The 16,201-nt window shown below is 38.8% G+C and overlaps 1 protein-coding gene across 1 annotated transcript in view; it reads right to left on the bottom strand.

The window, feature by feature from the left end:
• Window positions 1-2,025: 2,025 nt before the first annotated feature.
• Window positions 2,026-16,201, bottom strand: part of LOC141436953 (ras-related and estrogen-regulated growth inhibitor) — a 33,455-nt gene continuing 19,279 nt past the window's right edge. Inside the window, exons 2-5 of the mRNA XM_074100103.1 lie at window positions 12,936-12,992; window positions 11,519-11,592; window positions 9,153-9,329; window positions 2,026-6,049 (exon numbers count right to left, since the gene is read on the bottom strand). Of these exons, the coding sequence (XP_073956204.1) occupies window positions 5,816-6,049; window positions 9,153-9,329; window positions 11,519-11,592; window positions 12,936-12,992 (542 nt within the window). The 3' untranslated portion in view covers window positions 2,026-5,815. The remainder of the gene's footprint in view (window positions 6,050-9,152; window positions 9,330-11,518; window positions 11,593-12,935; window positions 12,993-16,201) is intronic.

Here is a 16,201-nt window from a genome sequence, read left to right as displayed (position 1 = left end):
ATTCCGGGTGTAGCCCATTCATTGAATGATAGTTTGTTTCCTATTTTAATACGTTTTTTACTACACGTTTTATCGTATTCCTCGCATACAGTATTTAACAATATCTTGAAATTTTCGTTTGGATTTTTAGTATTTACTTTTAAATTGTTTACTTTTTGCGCGATGTTTGTTTTGAGACGGTCAAGTCTTTGTTTGTTCAACGGCCTAATTTCTATGGTTTGATTAACACCGCCTCTAGCCCGAGGTAACTTCACTGTTTGAGCTTTGTGATCCGATCGTACTCCACTGATAACAGCTTTTTCTAAATACTTACAAGTTAACCAAATGTTGTCAATACATGTGGCCGAAGTGGTTGTGACTCTGGTGGGTTCATTAAATAAGAAATTTAAATTAAAAGATTTTAGAACAGAAATAAACTGGTCTTTTTCAACGGATTGTGATAAAATATCGATATTAAAGTCCCCGCAGACCACCAGCGCTTTATTACGTTTTACTGATTTCCTTAGAACATCTTCCATAGTATTTATAAACAAAGGAATACTCGAGTTTGGTGGTCTATATATACATAAAATTAAATACTGTTCCGTTTCCGCAGAAGCAAATATCAAAAAGTTTCTAGACGTAAAGACATAATAGACGACATATTTAGACGACCAGATGGCCTAGTGGTTAGAGAACCTGACTACGAAGCTTAAGGTCCCGGGTTCGGGACTTGGCCAGGAATTTCTGAAACAATATAAAAAAAAATCAGATACATAAATCGTAGTTCGTTAATCGGTTTTTGATTTTTTCGCTGCTAACACCTACCTCTTTCAATATAGGTAGGTATACATAGTTAATACTATTGGATTGACGACCAGATGGCCTAGTGGTTAGAGAACCTGACTAAGAAGCTTGAGGTCCCGGGTTCGATTCCCGTGGCGGGGCAGATATTTGTATGAAAAGTACGAATGTTTGTTCTCGGGTCTTGGGTGTTTAATATGTATTTAAGTAGATATGTATCTATCTATATAATTATATTTGTCCGTTACTTAGTACCCATAACACAAGCTTTGCTAAGCTTACTTTGGGACTAGGTCATTTGGTGTGAATTGTCCCGTGATATTTTTTTTTATATATGTATGTACCTACCTACACATAAAAACTGCTAAAACCATAAATCTTCTCTTTGGCTTTGCATTTGTCGGGTAGAAACCGGAGAATACTTAATTGTAAAAAACAAACAAACTATAAGAACGATTTTTTTATTAAATACACATCTCTCAATTACCTATTCTTATCTTAATAGTACCATCAGCCAAATAAGTGGTCTTTAAATTTTTAAACAAGTTTCTATCAAATTAATATGTTGCTAAAGTCGAACTTTCAAGTTGACAGCACGTCTATTGGCATTATTGTTTTATGACATGCAAACGATTATCAACTTTATGGTGGTAGACCACATATTTGGCTGATAGTACCTATCATTCCATGGCCTTAACTGCATGTAAATATGTATAGTGCGACAACGACAAAGTTCTTAATGAACGTGGGTTACAATACAATACAATACAATACAATGACTCTTTATTGAACACCAACACATAGTAAGCAGTACAGAAAACAGAGGTATATAGATTTCCAAGGTATTCAATAGGGGGCCTTATCGCTTCAGAGCGATCTCTTCCAGGCAACCTTTAGGCAGAATTAATGAAAAGTTACGTGGGTAACGTTTGCACAAGGGCGGATTATTTTATTTATAGCATAACATTATTACTTCTAGCTAAAGCTAAAACTAAAAATAAAAATAAAAATATACAAATAGCTAAATTCACGGCTGTAAAAAGTAAAATTTTGCAAGATGACTCCGTTTTTTGCCACGTTCATTAAGATCTCTGTATACAGGTATGATTCTCATGAGTAATGCTTTTTTGAACTCGAATAAAGGTCTCTACCCATTAGATACCTACACTGTACCATTCAGTATCATACCATGACACCGTAATAAATTTAGCAACGAGTTAGGAAAAAATATAGTTTATAATATTCTTGGTATCGAAAAGTTTAACTAGTTAACAAAGGTTATCTGGAAGATATCCCTTAAAGGGATATGTTCTTTCTCTTGTTAACTGTAATTTTCACATGTTGTATGTACAGTCAAGTGCAAAATTAAGTATCTATTCAAACCACTCAAAAATATGTTACTACGGCCTTGTGGCGTCGGAATAAGTCTGTGGTTTTTTTTATTAGACTGGATGGCAAACGAGCAAGTGGGTCTCCTGATGAACATCTGCAACACCAGGGGTATTGCAGATGCGTTGCCAACCTAGAGGTCTAAGATGGGATACCTCAAGTGCCAGTAGTTTCACCGGCTGTCTTACTCTCCACGCCGAAACACATATTTTTGAAACTTTGAATAAGTACATATTTTTACACTAGAATGTACATACAATAAAGAGTTATACAAATACAAAACTATGAGACTATGCCTACGAGTACTAGCACGTTTCGTGACCAACCGTCGCCGTCGCATGTAATGTATGCGTTTGACATTCCGTTCCCGACACGTTCCTATTACTGTCATGGCATGATACGGTGTGATGGATAGAGACTAGAGACCTTAAAATTTGAACTTCATACGCGTCATTCAACCACCTCACACTGAAACTTACTATGACTAAATAAATACAAAATGGAAGTAAGTAAACCTCACGTTTGTCTTTATATAAATAAACCAAACTTTAGTACAAGTTAACCACAAATAGATGGCGCTGTGTTGATAAAGAGGTTGCCTCTGACCAGGGGGCTTTAAGTATAGTCAGCAACAAAAATATACATACGTTTAAAGTGCCAAGAATACCTATGTATACATATTTTTTGCAATTTGGCTGTATTCATATTTTTGTTGCTGTGCTGACTGTACATGCAAGGTTCGATTTTACTCGCGTAACTGAGCTACTTTTATTCTGCAAGTTTATAAAAATATGAACGGTGTTAATTTATTTTCGTACAGTTTAAATATAATTTTCAATGTATGCAATTACAATAGGTACTAATTACAGCACTACTATAATAATATGTTTTCCATAAAGAGATCTCAAATGTCAAATTATATTTATGTCAGCGGTCGATTGTTAAATCCGCCAGATCACGAAATTCCTACGCATAAGTACTTATAAAAATTGACGCCATTTCATGATATGCCAAGGAATTTCGTGATCTGGCGGATTTTACGATCAGCCGTCGACTTTTATAAAGGCCCCCTTACCAACCTAGTACCATAAGACAGCGATAACGGTATCTCTGTTATGCCTAATTAATACATTGATTTAACGATTAAATTGTGACGATCAATAAATTATCTAAATTTAAGTTATTTTTAAATGTTCCAAAACAAAAGTAGCTCAATGCGAGAAGAATTTAACCTTCAAAAATACCTTGAAGGGACTATAATATGTCTGAGATAATTAAGTGGCATCATAAATGATTAACGCGCCAACTTTATGTGGAATCATCAATAAACAGTCACATTCAAAAATATAGTACACATCGCCACAGGGTGCTCAAAAATATACACTTTAAATCTATCTACAAATTAGGTACAGCAAATGATTTGTTAACAAATTCTACTTATATAAATGCGAAAGTATATGAGTATAGTGCGTATATGTGTGTTTGTTATTCATTCACGGCGAAACGGCCGGACCAGAGGTTGCCAAACTGTTTTTTCTCGTAGACCACTTTCAGAGTTTTACAATTTTCGGTTTGAGAGACTCGGAAGCGGTGTAGACCTCGCCTAAAGCCAGCGCTGTATATAATATTTATTGATTTATTTTTGAGCACCCTATTTCTCCTTCGCTGGGTGCACACAACACACTAAGTATGCCTTGAAAAGGCAATATCCCACTTAGGTCTCGTCAAAATCTTACAAAGTAATAAATAGAGTTGTCCCAACTTTTTATAATTCAAAGACCTTATGCACTAAAATCATTTAACATTTAAAACCGACATCCTAGACTATATAATACCTATTGTGCGTTATTTTCAATAGTTATATTTGTGAAATGGCCCTTCACCACTCTCTTATTCTCCTAACGCCCAAAGTCCTTTATAAAGGACTTATTGTAATTTGAACACGAAACTATCATAAATGTTCATATATAAAAAATTTGACTTGGCCGTTAGGAGGTTAAAACTTCCTGATATTTTATGTCATAAATCTGCGATATATGCCATCGCATATCTGTCACATAAAATATCTAGGACTTATTATAGAGTTTTGAGACAAGCCCCTACCTAAAGCAAACACATCTTTCGATACTTGTTGCGGATAAATTTAAAGTTTTCACATCTATTGCATTTTTTAATATACAGGGCGTCCCAAAACTGCGACATGAAAGGAAAACTTACCTTAAAAATTGTTGACAGAATATTTTTGTGGAAAGTGACTTTATTTTGTTTTAAATAAAATGCCTTAAATATTGTAGATAGGATATTTAGCTGAAAGGAGACTTCATTTTATTTTGAACAAAGTACTTTAAATATTTTAGATAGGGTATTTTGCTGGAAGGAGATTTACTTTGTTTAATTAAAATAAAGTGTTTAAGATAAGATAGGATATTTTACTGGGAGGAGACTTTATTTTGTTTTAAATAAAGGGCCTTTAATATTGTAGATAGGTAATTTTGCTCGCAAGGCAAGAGACTTTATTTTATTTTAAATAAAGTCTTCTTTAGTCTTATTATCGCATAGTTTTAGGACGTCCTGTATACCTACCTTCTTTTTTAATCCACGCACCATATGAACTTTAAGTTATACAATTTTATGACAGTGACTAGACCAGACTAGAATAGAAGTACTTTTAGGTACTTTCCTTCATTTTGTTTACCATGCATAACAGCATGCTATAGTAGATGGCACGGAAGTAGAATCTGCAATCGGTTCCCATTGTTTACGCATATGTTTTTATGTCATAATTCTATTTTGCATAATCTGTTTACGCATAATAGTATTTGTGCTGAAACTGTTTTCACATAATTATACTACGCAGAATTCTTTTACGCATACTCGTACGATGTAGGCCGAATGGGTTTTACGCATAATTTGTGAATTCCGAATATTGTTTAGGCAGAAAATGACTTACTTACTTACGTATAAACCTGTTATGCGTAATAAGTTTCAGACATTAAAAAATATGCCAAATAGATGTCACCCTCTACAATCATATATCCCTCTCGCTCTTTTGAGATAAATGACGTGAGCAAGAGAATAATATGATTTTGGGTTTTGTGGCAGGTTAATAGTTGGCGCTAGCATTGTGAGGTCAGTTTGACAACTTTGAAATTTGCGTCTTGTGATTGCAATATGTGATCGAAGTAGTGTATTAGACAATAAGGTTTGACTTGACCATTTATACACATCAAAATGTCTAAGATTAAGATAACATGTTTCTAATTACAGAAATACAGTAACTAACCTTCCATAGTTTTTTTTATCCGATAAACAGCGTACTATGATGTCGGACACATGCCTGTATTTATATAATATTAATAACCAATAACAGCACATACTTAACTGTCCGTAACGCAAGTGCATTGCTAACGTAAGTTTCTATTAAAAAAATATTTTTCTTGCCTACTTGTCCATTTGGTTGACTGTACTTGCATTGTCATCCAACTAACATATGCATACCAAACAAGTCAATCCGACCACTGGTGATCAAAATGAACTTGCAAAATTAGACCCAACAGTTAAACTTCAATAAAAGCTTGTATGTTGGTATTGTTGGTGCCAGCGAGCTCAGACAATATCTCCTCTCTCTCTCTTCTTCCCTCAGCTAGTCCTTAGGCAGCGCGCTGTCACTCTTCCCTCGCGAATACACCCTGTATGCAGTCTTCGAGCCCAGCATCCTATCCAACAGGCTGTGCTTGGCGCGTCGCCGCAACGCCAAGACCTCTCGGCACAGCTCGTGGAACACCTCGCCTACTTGGTTGACCTGCTCTGCCGCTGCTACTTCGGCAAAGTTGCATTCGAAGTCTTTCGCCAGGATCTCGCCCTCCTCTAGGCTCACCTGGAAAAATTGTCAACTTTTACATTTGTAGGTATTTTAATTTATGTACTGTTGAAATTCCGAAGTTAAGGAAACGCCATGAGATTTCTCAAAAATCATATCGTGGTCTCTCCATGGACTTAGCGGAGGCAACTTGGCCTTATCCTATGGCCTCGCTGTCCAAAGTTCGGGTTTTGGTCGGTCAATTTTTCTAAGCTGGTTATATACGTTGTCTTTGATGATATACCTTGTCTTTGATGTCACTTGGCAACAATAACGATAGCAAAGTAAGTTTAAAATAACAGAGGGGCTACTACAAAACTTGAAAATCGAAGTTCGTATCGCACCGTCCCTTTCACTCGCGTATTAAATGACATAAGCGTCAGCGGGACGGCAACATACGAAGTTCGAGTTTTGCACTTCGTGGTATAGGGCCTGTTACGAGAACACATTGAGAAATTTCTCCGTGTATGCTAGCTAACGCTCGGTTTTTAATACCTAGGGCTCTTCTAGGCTGTTATTCAACCAGTGAGATTTCATCAGGTGAGACAGGGGTCAATCACGGGTCAATTTCATGTAAAAAAAACAGAAATACCCTTGCATTTGACCACAATCGACCCTGATGGAAAACTTTTTATAATGTTATTTTTCCCCCGTGTTTCCCGTACCTGTCTCAAGTACATCATGTCAGCCTTGTTCCCCCACGAGAGTGTCCGCCCATTGCGCGACATCATTGCCTGGCAGGTCGTACCTGTCTCAAGTGCACCATGTCAGCCTTGTTCCCCCACGAGAGTGTCCGCCCATTGCGCGACATCATTGCCTGGCAGGTCGTACCTGTCTCAAGTGCACCATGTCAGCCTTGTTCCCCACGAGAGTGTCCACCCATTGCGCGACATCATTGCCTGGCAGGTCGTACCTGTCTCGAGTGCACCATGTCAGCCTTGTTCCCCACGAGAGTGTCCGCCCATTGCGCGACATCATTGCCTGGCAGGTCGTACCTGTCTCAAGTGCACCATGTCAGCCTTGTTCCCCACGAGAGTGTCCGCCCATTGCGCGAAATCATTGCCTGGCAGGTCGTACCTGTCTCAAGTGCACCATGTCAGCCTTGTTCCCACGAGAGTGTCCGCCCATTGCGCGACATCATTGCCTGGCAGGTCGTACAGTCACGTCTAAAAGTATGTATACACAAAAAATTTTGAAAAATATGTAGCCACACATTTTCATCATAAATATGTATCTATTACTGACACCAAAAAATTGTATTCATTAAACTGTTTCAGTATTATGTAATCACAAAATGCTTCAGAAAGTTGCATACTTAAATAAATTCCATTTAAATGTATCCACCTCGTAGGCAAAAATAAGTATACATGAATGGGTTCCATATACATATAACCATACCAATTTGGCAAATATTTGTATACGCCGTTTGATTCATAAATATGTATCCAGACTGCAACAACAAACCTTGTCTGACTGGCATAGAATCGTAAGTTGTATATTTAACTGATTTGACAATTCACGAAAACAGTGCGGACTTGTCACTGCATACGTCTATCTCACGATTATTCTATGACGCACTTGACAGTCCTTAGATTGAATTGACTTGTAAATATTGAGTATTTCAGTTTAGGGTCATTCTCAGAAAGGTGCACTAAGCATTTTTTTGTTTTTATTTAATTATATTGTTAATTGTTAGTGGTAGAGCCGCACTGTAGCCAGTTCTTGGTTTGCAAGATAGAAAACACTACCTATTTGTAACTTCAGATAGGTTATATTATAAAAGAAAGTCACTGGCTTCATGGAAGAACTTCATTTTAAAATCAATTACTTACATATACTTATACTGTCAAGTGCAAGATCGCCATTCTGTCATCGTCATTCAGAAGCTGTCTTCTATAATTAAAATTACAATGATTAAAGATTGCAAATTATAGATGCTTCAGTGGATCTGTCCTCAGTGGATGACCCGAACAACTTGATCGCTTTGGCTTAGTCGATATTAATGACCACTCTGGACGTTTCCAAGTATTTGGTGATCTTGATGGTGTATAAAAAATTAAATATATCCATACCAAATTTCATCCAGCTCACTCCAGTCAGTTCATCCCCCATTTTCTCCCCTTAAGGGTTGCTTTTGATAAAAACTAAGTACCCTATGTTATGTACCAGTCGGTTTCGACGTGATACCGGAACAGACAGAGTTACTTTCAATTCATTACTCCATAGTATAAAACAAAGTCGCTTTTTTGTCTGTACGCTTAGATCTTTCAAACTACGCAACGGATTTTGATGCGGTTTTCACAAATAAATAGTGTGATTCACGGTGTCTATGTATACCGTAACCGTGTTGTGCCGGAACGGGTCACCAGTTTAAAATATTATTTTAATGGAGTATGGATTCGTAGTATGTATGTCCCTGCCCGCATGCAGGTTACGAAAGAGACAGACATGTAATCTTAACAAAACAGTAATTCTTCAAAACGAATCAAAATATCAAATCGTGATTACATATTTATGAATCAAACGGCGTATACAAATATTTGCCAAATTGGTGTGGTTATATGTATATGGAACCATTCATGTATACTTATTTTGCCTACGAGGTGGATATATTTAAATGGAATTTATTTAAGTATGCAACTTTCTGAAGCATTTTGTGATTACATAATACTGAAAAAGTTTAATGAATACAATTTTTTGGTGTCAGTAACAGATAAATATTTTTGATACAATGTATGACTACATATTTATGCAACCTTGTTTTTGTATACATATTTTTAGACGTGACTGTACCTGTCTCGAGTGCACCATGTCAGCCTTGTTCCCCACGAGAGTGTCCGCCCATTGCGCGACATCATTGCCTGGCAGGTCGTACCTGTCTCAAGTGCACCATGTCAGCCTTGTTCCCCACGAGAGTGTCCGCCCATTGCGCGACATCATTGCCTGGCAGGTCGTACCTGTCTCAAGTGCACCATGTCAGCCTTGTTCCCCACGAGAGTGTCCGCCCATTGCGCGACATCATTGCCTGGCAGGTCGTACCTGTCTCAAGTGCACCATGTCAGCCTTGCTCCGCACGAGAGTGTCCGCCCATTGCGCGACGTCATTGCCTGGCAGGTCGTACCTGTCTCAAGTGCACCATGTCAGCCTTGTTCCCCACGAGAGTGAGCGGGATGTCCGGCTGCAAGCTCTGCTTGGCGCGGCGCACGTAGTTGAACGAGTCGCGGTCCGTGATAGAGTACACGAGGAAGAGGCCGTCCGCCCATTGCGCCACGTCGTTGCCTGGTAGGTCGTCAACACTCTGGAATTATAAGATAAAGGCAACATTAATACTACGAATGTACCAAAATAATTACTTTGCATATACGCGACCTTATGTTGCTTTGAAGATGAGCTCTGGTAGAGTTCGAAACGCGTCAGTGTGTGGTAGTGGTGTTAAATGGGTTTGTGTGACTTGTGCGTCTTCCTACAGTGTGAAGGTGGAGGTACGTTCAAGGACTTTAATTTATGAGGCACCATGGAACCTTTTCAAAGGAAAATTCATTACGATTTTACTTGTCAATAGAGCATATTAGGCGGCGACACTAGCGCAAACCCATGATAACGTCAGTTCTCTTTATATTTTGTCGCCATGACAGATTATGACCAAAGAGTTTAAATAACTATAGAAATCTTGATATATTTATATGATACAACATGATATTTTACATCGATAGTAACGATAGAGCTATATTTCCAGAAATTTAATTGAAATAATATGATATTATGGCATTTAAGATGCTCTAAAAACTGTTTACGGTTTTGTGCTAGTGCTGCACTCTGACGGGAGAAAGTGAAATGGTTCCATGGAACACACATTTCTTGCAAAAACGTAACCATCATATGGACCTCCGCAAAGTAGTTAATGCTTGATTTAATAAAGGGCGGAAGGACGTGTCAGATATTTTTGCACGCACCGCTGTGGCAGATATGAATGCTGGTGGCTGTACAAGATTGACGGACGACCTGGTTAAGGGCTCCCATACAAAACTGCGAATTCGCATTGCATTGCAAAAACATCTGATTTGATTCGTATCACGCATTCGTGCTTTATAATATTATATGAGTGCCTGTAGTGTGGCGTTTTCACAAAACATTCGTTTACTATTCGAAGACGTAAATCGAGCTTTCGATCGTCGATACGTAGCCGCCACATGTCCACGGTGCGGCGTCGTCACCCGTTTTCGTTACGATACGCAGACGAAATAGTTTACGTAGCAAACCTACACTCACAAAAGTTGTTGCGCAAACTTTCCGCTAGAGGCGCTGTTCGTGTTTCCATACAAATTGAGATTTTAACGCAAACGCGATCGAGACGTAAGTATTTTGTGAACGGGATAATAGTAAATACACTAAGCGTACTGGTCACCTAAACGAATGCTTTGCCGCACGTAATCCTATCGCAAATATTCGCATCGCAGTTTCGTTACGGCGTCGTATGGCATCGTGTCACAGTTTTATGTAAGAGGCCTAAAGCCGCGTCCACGGTGTATGTAGGGCTCTTCCAACCGAATCAACTGACTGCTGCCTGGCCTATGGAGGAGGCCTATGTCCAACAGTGGACGTCATACGGCTGATATGATAGTGATAAGATCACATATACTATAGTCTATATTCACAGTATAAAAAAGGAGCAGTATTCCACACAAACGCGCGATAGGGCGGCCTACTCTACTAACTGTCACTCTTCAGTTTGTATTTAATATGATAATGTCACATGAAATTTAAAGTAGGGAAAGGATTAGGAGAGATTTCAAGATGGACTAATTAGTGTTTAACAAAAATGCATTTTACGTTATTTTAATAAACCACGAAACGTATTATGTTATAAACGGTTTTATTTGGAAATTGAAAATACAAACTGAAATACAGATGCACAGAAAAACAGAAAAATAAGACCATCGCTGGGAATCGAACCCTGGTCCTCGGTAATCCGTACCGCGTGCTATACCGCTACACCACTGATGGTCAAAAAAAAAAAAAAAAAGGCCGTAAAAGTAAAAATTTGGAATTGAAATAAAATATACAAAAAGATTCCAAAAAACCAATCTTGGTTTTATTTGGCTTCATCACTACGTATATTTGTTACCTACACATTAGCTGCGGAGAATTATTTGCGCCTCTTCTGGGATGTGAAAAGCTTTATTGTTGAATTTAAGATTATAAAAAATTCGCATTCTGATAAATAACTTCAATAGATACGTTTATATTATATTAGATGAATTTAAACATCCGTACACCGAACAATGGTATTTATATTATCGTTGTGACATATTAAGGTACGTAATAAATGCGCGTGAGTCCGTACGTAACCGGCCCGCGGAACACACGCGTCTGTTGGTTGCCGAGGTATGCTGAGAATTCGTGGCGCGTAAGTATAACTCGCGTTCCGGCCGTTTATATGAAGACGGTCTACTGCTCTTTTTTGTACTGTGCTATATTAGCTATTACCTTTGGACAAGTATCGAGTATTTCAAACAGAATCGGCTCGCCATCCAGTAGAACTTCGTGCTTGTATTTACTATCTGAAATTAGAAAAAATAACTTATTAGGTACCTTGTTAAATATAGTAGATTGTACAACAAGAGCATAAAACGAGCCATTCTACCCGTAGTCAACTAGGAACCCTTATAGTTTCGCCATGTCTGTCCGTCTGTCTGTACGTCCGCGGCTAAGCTCAAAGACCGTGAGTACTAGAAAGCTGTAATTTGACATGAATATACATATCGGTCACGCCGACAAAGTGGTGAAATAAAATAACTAAAAAAAATTTTTTTAGGGTACCCCATTACACGTAAAGTTGGGGTGTTTTTTTTTCTCGACTTACCCTATAGTGTGGGGTATCGTTGGATAGGGTTTTCAAAACGATTTTTGGATTCAGTGGTCTGTTTGCGAAATATTCAACTTTAAAGTGCAAATTTTCATTAAAATCGAGCGGCCCCCCCCCCTCTAAAATCTACTCTCGGGTGGAAAAATTTGAAAAAATTCGGTAGTAAGTATATCAAATTTACAAGGAATTATTAGTAGTTAAAGAGTAAATAGCAGTCTAAGTTATAAAATATACCTAAACTTGGAAGATTCCGTACACAATACGAAATCATTACAAAAATATTAGGTACTTGATTTTTTCTTAATGGCTACGGAATCTTGGGCTTGTCCGACACGCTCTTGGCCGGTTTTTTTTTAATCTATCGTACTATAGGTACGTAAACGTAACAGAGCCAACCATAGAGCCAAACATTGCGACGAACATTCTAGGAAACGCTTTAGTAAATGCTCGTCAAAAAGTATTTACGATGACGCCGAATGCATAAGGTAAACGTACGGTCAAGGAGTTTAATTCATTGGCCACCATGGAACCATTTCACAGTAAACGTCATACTGACATCGCATTAATTAACAAGGAAAGTCGTTAGGACTTTTCCTTTGAAAAGGTTCCATGGTGGCCCATGAATTAAATTCCTTGACTGTATGAGTGCTCGTCACTGTCCCAATAGTTGGCATCTTTAATCTTATGTCATTAGCAATAGAGATGACAGCAGGGTGTCGTCTATTGGGCATTGGCGTGTCGAGCACTGGGACGCTTACGTTACTCCGCAAAAAGCTGGAAGCAAAACCGTCGTTTTGCTTGAATGCTCGTTCGAATGCTCGCTGGAATGCTTATTTGATCAGTAATACAGTGACCGTACTCGATAGCGACGGCGTAAATTATTTGTAGAGGCGCTGTACAACTCTCCATACAAATAATTTACGCCGTCGCTATCGAGTACGGTCACTGTAAACTCATGGTAGTGGTACTGTAACATCATTTTCTAGAATGCTCATTACAAGTGAACGCTCAAGTTACCTTTACTTGCAATTAATTTACCTTGTTGATGATCGTACTCTCCGATGTATCTTTTTGTAAGAAACCGCACTGTTAACGCTGAAACAGACAAAAAAAAAGATGAAGTACCTACGACAGGAACTTATTTCCTTAATGGGAGTCTTCTCGGTCGGACTGTTGCTGTTAGACTCGGGGGCTACTACGAAATACGAAATTCGAAAATCGAAGTTCGTATCGTACCGTCCCTCTCACTCTCGTATTGAATAACAAGCGTCAGCGGGATGGCAAGAGACGAAATTCGAATTTTGCACTTCCTAGTATACGGCCTGTACCACTACCATGAGTTTACAGTGACCGTACTCGATAGCGACGGTGTAAATTATTTGTAGAGGCGCTGTACAATTCTCCATACAAATAATTTCCACTTCCACTTTCCACTACTCATGGTAGTGGTACTGATGACTTAGGCTGCGTTCAGATACGGCGGGAATCGCGCGGTTTTAGCACGCCATCTCTTTCTCAAGCAATGCTCTGAAAAGGGACGGTGCGCTCAAAATCGCACGTTTCCCGCCGTGTCAGAAAGCAGCCTTTAGGGCCTACGCTAGCTGGCGCCGGCGCACGGTACGGGCGGATTGTACAGTACCATTACCATGAGTTTAGAGTGACCGTACTCGATAGCGACGGCGCAGGTAAATTGTTTGTATGGAGAATTGTACAGCGACTCTACAAATAATTTACGCCGTCGCTATCGAGTACGGTCACTGTAAACTCATGGTAGTGGTACTTGTAAACTTCGTCGCACGCGACGCGCGCAGTTAGCGCTGTACCCGTAATGTAAGTTTTCGGTTACAATGTTCGTGTTTCCATACAAATTGAGATTTTAAGGCGAACGCGATCGAGACGTATTTTGTAACCGAAAACTCACACTAAAGGCACTGCTCATACTATTATTTAACCCCCGACGCAAATAGAGGGGTGTTATAAGTTTCACCGCTATGTGTGTCTGTCTGTGGCACCGTAGCTCTTAAACCGATTTGAATGCGGTTCTTTTATTTGAAAGCAGGATTACTAGCGATGGTTCTTAGGCATGTTTTTATCAAAATCGATTCAGCCGTTTTTGAGATATTGAACTTTGAAGTGACAATGTCGGGGGTTTGCCAAGTTTTGTTTTCAACATGAAATTGAAAAAAAAAATCTGATCTGAAATTAATAAATCAGAAATTGTTATCCATTCATTGTTCATTGCCATTGCATATGTCTATTTCACATTTTCAACTGCTCGAAAGTTAATTGGAAGAGATCGCTCTTTAACTTAAGGCCGCGTATTTTTTTCCTCTACTTTTAATCTTCATTAGTATCTCTGTTGTATATCGATATATGTATGTATGTATATCGGAAGTCGGTAAGTGAAATGTCACTATGACAGGTCAAAAAATGCCATGAATATTCCGCTCTCTGACTAACGAACTAATATCCCTCCTTCGTTATGTATATTCTCCTTTTATTGTCATTCTGTGTGATTTTATATCCTCTAATAACATAAGACTATAGTTCTAACCAATAATAAAATGTTTTGTCTTTGTCGTAGTGCGACGTGACTCCTGCAACAGCGTTCGGCAGAGAAGGACTTATTTTTATTTTTATTATCAAAATTATTTTCTTGCTCCTGTCAAACTGTTGGCGTTCTGCAGAATAAACCGCAACCCTGTCATCGTAACTGACACTGGCCCCAAGCCTTAAGGCCGCCATTAAAGGGAATAATAATAATAATAGATTTTTTAGGACAACAACCTATTAAATAATAGTAAGTAAACGCCTATCCCTAAAACAGTTTTGTTTTCATTCATTCGCAACTCTTTCTCTCTCACACGCCATTCGTTCCCGAACAGCACTCCGGTTCTGTTTATCAAACACGCACAATCACAATAGAAACATCGAAAATAGTTCGCGTAAACAACCGGAATAGAACGGGCGCTGACAATCATATGTTTTATTTAATATCGAATTTAGTTAAATGCGTCATAATGTAGAAATATCTCGTAAGGCCAAGCGAATTTTATTTTATTTGTAGGTGTAAAAAGTTTTCGAAACATTCTGAAACGAAACTGTATTCGATCACTGCGAGTTCCGCCTTCCACAGCGAGTTCAGCCACTCGCGTTTCCACCAGAGATGTGAGAGGATATGTGGCTAGGAATGTGTTTTTATGAACCAATAGAAACGCTTCATTTACCTCGCCCCGCACAGCACAGCTCTAGTGGAAACAGCTCAGCGGAACGAGGAACGATGCCGGCCCGCTTAACGCATTCACTGCTACCTGACTTCCACTGGTGCCACCGACGCACATGTGCGTTCAAAATGTATGAACAATTATGACAGCGGCACTGAGGGAAGTTCCGAAACGCGCGTGCGTCGGTGGCAGTGAATGCGTTAAGCGGCAATTAAATTACACTAAGGGGCTGTTTCACCATCCATTGATTAGTGTTAACTGGCGGTTAGGTGTGATGCCGTCTCTATTTGTTTTGTTCGAATAGACGGAGACGGCATCACATTTAACAGTCGTTCGCCGCATGCCGCATGCGGCGACCGCAAAAGTGTAAAGAACACGATAGTGTAAGACGTTTATAGTTTGAAACAAGAGTGGAGACCGCGTTAGGTGAACGGCTTAGTGTAATCGCCGCTTTATATGTGTAGCCATCGTAAATGACTCTACCTATAGCGTAATGTATTCCCTTCACGCCACTGCGAGTTACTGAAGCGTAAAAAAATCTTTGATCTCGCGTACATATCGATCCCACGGGATTATCGGGATAAATAGTAGCATGTGTTATTACAGAAATCCACTTTCCATCGCTTTTAGCGTGTATTAGTAACAACAAACACACAGTCCAACTTTCGCATTTTATAATGTTAATAGGATAAAACATGGGATGCTTTTGACTGCCATAATTTTATAAGACATAATTTAATGTTTGTCATAATTATTGTTAGTCATAACTTTTCCCCGCTGAAACCGTGCCTACATTATTCATACTTACATTTTTAAATGGTCATCCTGTAGAACTCAGGTTAGGTTTTTTCGACCAGTCGACCGATATACACCCATTAAACATATTTGTGAGGACAGTTATCAAGTCAATCCAACCACTGGAAGTGAGCCAAAATAAACTTTCAAGTTTTGCCCCCAAAAAATAACAACAACAAACAGGGAAAATAAATTAAAAGCTTATAAAAAAAATCGATTTCTATTAACCTCACCACAAACTTTACCCAGCCTTGCAACAGAGTCGAAGCAAAAGATTTCATGCTA

The sequence above is a fragment of the Choristoneura fumiferana genome, chromosome Z (assembly GCF_025370935.1).
Source record: "Choristoneura fumiferana chromosome Z, NRCan_CFum_1, whole genome shotgun sequence".
Taxonomy (NCBI): domain Eukaryota; kingdom Metazoa; phylum Arthropoda; class Insecta; order Lepidoptera; family Tortricidae; genus Choristoneura; species Choristoneura fumiferana.
The sequence above is the reverse complement of the archived record's forward strand: the minus strand, read 5'-3'. Positions and strand labels throughout refer to the sequence as shown.